Consider the following 6,917-nt stretch of genomic DNA (forward strand, 5'->3'; position numbering starts at 1 on the left):
ACAACAATGCTTTTAATCTGTCATTTTACGCTGGGCTGTTGCAATAAGATCAGTGTCTACTTTCAAGCCAGACGGCAGAAGGCACACCGTACGTTCCTCTGGCTGTAATTTTCAAACAAGATGCCAACAATCATGCATTCAATTTTTCACAGAATGTGAGAAGCAGATCAAACTAAGCTCTCTGAAACCCAAACAGCAACATGAGGCAGCGGACCTGATGCAAGATCAACCGCTGATCTGGACGTGCACGCACCAGCTAGAGCTTGGCATGGAAGCAAGGACGCAGCAGCATCAAACCCCTGGCAAGTAATGCTTTTGCGCTGTATGAGCTTCTGCAAGAAAAGCGTGCGCCTAGCCTAAAGGCCTGTTCAGAATTTCAGCAGCTCCATGAAATTTCAGGAGTTATAGAGTCAGAAAATAGCTGCTCCGCAGTTTTCAACTGCAACTCCACCAACTCCGGGGGTGGAGTTGTGGAGTGAAGGTTCTCCAAACTGGGCCTAAGTTAAAGCGATGTAATCACTCCCGCTTCTTTTCTCCGGGGGCCGCCGCAGGCTTTGCGTTGCGGCGAGGCACGGATCTGAAATCTCATATGCCTTGCCGCTGGCTGGCTGGCCGCACCTGCAATCACCGGATCAGATCAAAGTGCACTCCATTTCTTCCGACGGGTAAAAGGCGCTTCGTCCATGCATGCGCAAGATCCTTTTCTTCCACCCGTAGTGTTGCACAACATGTTGTTCGCGACGTACGAACGAGAGAGTGATGGTGATGCATACTTGGTGAAAATCTACCTCTTAATCCATAATAAGTTACTAGCACATATGCCCGTGCATTACAATGGGAAAAATTTATGTTTTGTGCAAGCATAATGTCTCAAAGCACCAGATTCATTATGAAGAACATGCTGTAACCCAACATTCTTCTACAAAATGAACATAAAAAAATATAATGCATCTAGCCTTGTTCAGACTTTCTTTGTCGAGCATAATCTCTCACTGATATCATTAAGTATAATCCTTTCTTTAATTACAATGACGTCCTCACTCGTTTTAGTCGGTAGTCAAATCCTTCCTTTTTTAATTTAGCAGCCCCAACACATTGAAACCTACTAATCCTTCCTTTTAATTGTCCTACCTTTTTTTATCTCAAGTCCTTCATTTAATTAGCCTAAGCTATTTGAATATTCTATTTATTAAGACCATAATCTTTTTTAATTATTTCATCGATTTTCTCATAATTCTTTCTATAATTGGCCACATTGCTTAAATATTTTATTTAAGCCCACAATTCTTTCTTTAATTAGCTCATTCGCTTAATTAGCTCGCCCTAAACATGAGGACTGCCACTCATATATTGAGAGTGAGTTGGGATTAGTAAATGTGAATGCGCATAGGTTGTTGGTTGTTACATCGAAGATCCAGACAGTAGGTCAAGACCTGTCTTTTTCGTTCACTAGCACATATGCCTGTGCGTTGCAACGGGAAAAATTTATGTTTTGTGCAAGCATAATGTCCCACAGCACCAGATTCACTATGAAGAACATGCTGCAACCCAACATCCTTCTATAAAATAAACATAAAAAAAATATAATGCATCTAGCCTTGTTCAGACTTTCTTTGTCGAGCATAATCTCTCACTGATATCATTTAAGTATAATCTTTTCTTTAATTACGATGACGTCCTCACTCGTTTTAGTCGGTAGTCAAATCCTTTCTTTTTTAATTTAGCAGCCCCAACACATTGAAACCTACTAATCCTTCCTTTTAATTGTCCTACCTTTTTTATCTCAAGTTCTTCATTTAATTAGCCTCAGCTATTTGAATATTCTATTTATTAAGATCACAATCTTTTTTTAATTATTCCATCGATTTTCCCATAATTCTTTCTATAATTGGCCACATTTTCTTAAATATTTTATTTAAGCCCACAATCCTTCCTTTAATTAGCTCATTCGCTTAATTAGCTCGCCCTAAACATGAGGACTGCCACTCATATATTGAGAGTGAGTTGGGATTAGTAAATGTGAATGCGCATAGGTCGTTGGTTGTTACATCGAAGATCCAGACAGTAGGTCAAGACCTGTCTTTTTCGTTCACTAGCACATATGCCCGTGCGTTGCAACGGGAAAAATTTATGTTTTGTGCAAGCATAATGTCCCACAGCACCAGATTCACTATGAAGAACATGCTGCAACCCAACATCCTTCTATAAAATAAACATAAAAAAATATAATGCATCTAGCCTTGTTCAGACTTTCTTTGTCGAGCATAATCTCTCATTGATGTCATTTAAGTATAATCCTTTCTTTAATTACCATGACGCCCTTACTTGTTTTAGTCGGGAGTCAAATCCTTCCTTTTCTAATTTAGCAGCCCCAACACATTGAAACCTACTAATCCTTCCTTTTAATTGTCCTACCTTTTTACTTCAAGTCCTTCATTTAATTAGCCTCAGCTATTTGAATATTCTATTTATTAAGACCACAATCTTCCTTTTAATTATTCCATCGATTTTCCCATAATTCTTTCTTTAATTGGCCACATTTGCTTTAATATTTTATTTAAGCCCACAATCCTTCCTTTAATTAGCTCATTCGCTTAATTAGCTCGCCCTAAACATGAGGACTGCCACTAATATATTGAAGGTGAGTTGGGATTAGTAAATGTGAATGCGCATAGGTCGTTGGTTGTTACATCAAAGATCCAGACAGTAGGTCTTGTGTTCGATTCCAACGATGTTGATTTATTTTGACCCAATTATTTTTTACGGTCTCTATGAAAGCCCATAAAAGGTCCAACAACATATAAGTACCTGGCCTAGGTGGCTTAGCCTGTGTATGAGTCAAATGAAAAGGACTAAACCAAACCAAGAATATCTATTCCCTTTAATAGTAGGTATATATAGATATAGATATATATGATGAAATAGACTGACTGCACTTTGGTAGGCCACTTAACATGGAATGTCCATAAACCATGGCCAGATATAGGGGCAAGGTCAACCGCGTTGCCCCGTGGGTCGCTTTCTTGTATTGTGCCAAGTACAAACCAGTCAATTGGTCATAAAGCCACATTCTCTAAAAAAGGCTTGAGTTTGTTTGTCACCCTTGTGCATAAGTTGCACAGACTGCCCAGGGGCGGCGCTGAGACAGTGCTTGGTGCAACAACAGGTCGTTATGAAGGGGAAGAAGCCGCAGTAGCCCTCCTCGTACCCTTCTGCCTGGCATGGCTTATTGCAGGTGCCGCGCTCGCTGCACAGCTTCCACCCGCCCCATGTTTTGCTGGTGGCGCCGCAGATTTTGTTTCCCGCTGCATCCCATGACCAATAGATGTGATTAACCCAAAAAATGTTCAATCAAAATTGAAAAAAAAGGAAAAGTAAATAAATTATTGCGTACGAGGACCATGGGGAATAGAGGCAGGGATGTCCTTGGCGCAATCAGCCACCGTGATGATCAGCGGGAACACAAACAGTATTAGCAATAAGCTCTTCTTCATCGCCGACCTTGCTCCCATGGCCATGGTCGATGATCAAACTCTTCTGGCTCTGTTTGGGGTCTCCTCCTCATATTCCCTATCCAGATATATAAAGCTAGCTAGCCCTATCGTTTGTGGAATGCTTTACTCCCTTTGGTCCATATTAATTGCCCCACATTTAATACAAAAATACAACTTTGTATTAAATGATCGACAATTAATTGTCGTAAATCAACGTTAATTAATATGAATTGAAGAGAGTATAACACTAAGTGTCTAGGTCTTTAAAGGTGCAATATAACATATCTCCATCCTTAAATGTGGTAGATGTATGACACCATCCTTTAAAGGCTACAACTTTAACTTTGTCAAAGCACAACTAGTACTAATACCCAACATTAATTTCAAAAGATCTTGCGCACATATGTTTTTCCAGGATATCTCTATGTACATTGTTTCTTATGTTTGGCATGGTCGAACTTTGTGCTACGATGTATCTCGAGCATCTCCTCTTATGGCTAGATGCATCCATTTGAGGAATAAGTTTTTTTGGACGGAGGAAGTATGTTTCTCATATAGTGTGACATGTGTGATTCACACTGACCGGATGCATTATCTTTCTAGAAGTGAATATCTCCAAAGTCCAAATGGACAACTGCTATTTCGTGTCTCTTAGGCTTGGATGCTATATCTCTTTTTCTACCTAATAAATATAATATTTATCAGTCTTGCTAAGTCTCAGTCGATGCTATATTCATAAAATCTTACATTGAGATCCGTGCAAAAAAACAGTTTTTTCTTTTTCTCTCTTGCATGTTATGTCACTTAATTGAGACTTGGTTAAATCTCAGTTGACTGAGGCCTAGCCACACCCAATATTTATATCTTTATATCTCTATCTCTATCTCTAAATCTACATGTATCTATCTAATCTAATAATAAAGAAAAGATATTTGTATTTCTCGTATTTGGATGTGCCTCTATCATGTGGCGCCTGCTACCATTTTTAAACTTGTGGGCGCCTGCTACCAAGGGGCGATGCTAAGTATCGCTCTAAGCGAGCAAATAATAATAATAGTGGCGCCTGTACCACCCTATCGTGGACCTGGCCCATCACAGAGACAAGAGGCTAACGACCCATCCGAGCGTGAGCCTTTGTACTTTTTTTTCTCTATTTCTAGGAATGCTATGAAACTGAAATAAAGTGTGTTTATATTACTATTTACAAAAATCGTTTGTCATACCCCAAAAAAAGTTTTCTAAAATTTCAAGAACTTAAAAATGTTGGTGATTTTTAAAATCCATTCATGAATCAAATGGCAAATTTTAAAAAATACTCATGACTTCGAAAAATGTTGGTGAATTCAAAATATGTTCGTGAATTTGATTTTTTTTTTTGAAAATTCTCAAAATGTTCGTGAGCCACGACATCCCCTGCATCAGTGCGGACTACCTGGTGGAGTACGCCCGGCCACCCTCTGTACAAGCACGTCCTCTTCAACATGCACAAGCTAGCAGACAAGTCCCTGCAGAAGCTACAACGTTCTCAGCAAGACGGAATCGGCGGTGCCGGCACCACCGGAGAGGCGGCAGCTGGGGGAGGCGACCTGAAAGAAGCTGTTCTGCTTGCGGATCAAGCAACCGAGAAGGGGTCGTCATGTTGATCTGCAGCGGCGAGGGGAAAAAGGCTGGCCACTGGTTGATCTCCAACATGGACCCATAGGCGATGTCAGTCACGGGCCACTTGTGGCGCTCGACAAGGTGGCCTTGAAGCGCCGACGACGGGTCGAGGAAGCCACAGCCGGGCTCAGGGCAACGACATAGCGTGTGCGGGCACACCAGGCGGTGGTCGCCAACCATGCAGTACACCACGGAGCTCCCCCAGCAGTACGCCTCGTTGGGGCAGGGCATCCTCACCGATAGGAGGTAGCGGTTACCGGTCAGCCCCCTCGTCGCGCTCGTGCAAGACATTGACGTCCGTGCACGCCGGGCACTTGGCGTGGTTCGCGACGCACGGGCCGCACGTCGCGTGCTTTGCCCGATACTACACAAGAACCAAATTTATATGTGTGAGAGAAGTAACCAGGAGGATGAGAGGTGCACAATACTCCCTCCGTCCCTAAATAAGTGACTCAAGTTTGTATTAACTTTGTACTAAAACTAGTACAAAGTTGAGTCACTTATTTTGGGACGGATGGAGTAGCTGCTAGGAGCACTAAACCGAACATGTACTACAATCCTATATATAACATTGCAGAAGAAAATGTATCATGAGACTTTCTATATTGCAAAAATGGGAGACTAAAATAGTACTTGAAAACTTGGGAGGGCTCTACATCAATACACCAATAACCGTAACCAAACCTCTCCATCACTATCAGCACTGTAGAATATTTGAAGCTTGTGGAACAAACAAAAAAGCAGGCTAACAATATAAGCTATCTTTCTTACAAGTAAACAGACAGTCACTCAAAATTCCCAATGTCTTACTATTTCGTTGAGGTAAAGCTTATGACATGTCAGATCGTCCAAGAACACATTTTTCTACATATACAAGGCCACTGGCTCTCTCCCCACACTTGCACAAGAAAATTAACTTTTTTTGTGCTTCGTATGCTGAGAAAATTAATGTGCTTCATGCATATGTACACCTTCCTAGGGTGAGGGGCGTGAGTGATTGATACTCCCTCCGTTTCTAAATATAAGTCTTTCTAGAGATTTCAATATAGACTACATACGGATGTATATAGACGTAGTTTAGAGTGTAGATTCACTCATTTTGCTCCGTATGTAGTCTATATTGGAATCTCTAAAAAGACATATTTATGAACAAAGGGAGTAGATTGCATGCATAAGAATTTAATTTGGATGGACCACAAAACAATATCGACAGAAACAAGATGATGAGTTAATATGAAATTAATTACTTCTATACTTCTTGGTATCTAAGATTTTAGTTAGTGGCCTTGTGTACAAAAAGAGAGGGAGTACCATTCTAATGGATATGCGAATGAAGCAGTTACCGTTTGATGAACCACAAGTATAGGGGATCTATCGTAGTCCTTTCGATAAGTAAGAGTGTCGAACCCAACGAGGAGCAGAAGGAAATGATAAACGGTTTCCAGCAAGGTATTCTCTGCAAGTACTGAAATAAGTGGTAACAGATAGTTTTGTGATAGGATAATTTGTAACGAGCAACAAGTAACAAAAGTAAATAAAGTGCAGCAAGGTGGCCCAATCCTTTTGTAGCAAAGGACAAGCCTGGACAAACTCTAATATGATGTAAAGCGCTCCCGAGGACACATGGGAATATCGTCAAGCTAGTTTTCATCACGCTCATATGATTCGCGTTCGGTACTTTGATAATTTGGTATGTGGGTGGACCGGTGCTTGGGTGCTGCCCTTACTTGGACAAGCATCCCACTTATGATTAACCTCTATTGC

General features: G+C 40.9%; 1 protein-coding gene across 2 annotated transcripts; it reads right to left on the bottom strand.

Moving 5' to 3' along the window:
* Nucleotides 1-2,936: 2,936 nt before the first annotated feature.
* LOC125540927 lies at nucleotides 2,937-3,536 on the bottom strand. Of its 2 annotated transcripts, none has more exons than XM_048704451.1 (2): nucleotides 3,401-3,536; nucleotides 2,937-3,305 (listed from the first exon to the last, which is right to left on the bottom strand). In XM_048704451.1, the coding sequence occupies exons 1-2, from the start codon at nucleotides 3,516-3,518 to the stop codon at nucleotides 3,049-3,051; spliced, it is 375 nt and encodes a 124-aa protein (XP_048560408.1). In that variant the 5' UTR covers nucleotides 3,519-3,536; the 3' UTR covers nucleotides 2,937-3,048. The 2 variants fall into 2 exon arrangements, with proteins under 2 accessions (XP_048560408.1, XP_048560407.1); XM_048704450.1 differs by having other exon boundaries at nucleotides 3,395-3,536.
* Nucleotides 3,537-6,917: the final 3,381 nt, after the last annotated feature.

The sequence above is a fragment of the Triticum urartu genome, chromosome 2, assembly GCF_003073215.2.
Source record: "Triticum urartu cultivar G1812 chromosome 2, Tu2.1, whole genome shotgun sequence".
Classification (NCBI taxonomy): domain Eukaryota; kingdom Viridiplantae; phylum Streptophyta; class Magnoliopsida; order Poales; family Poaceae; genus Triticum; species Triticum urartu.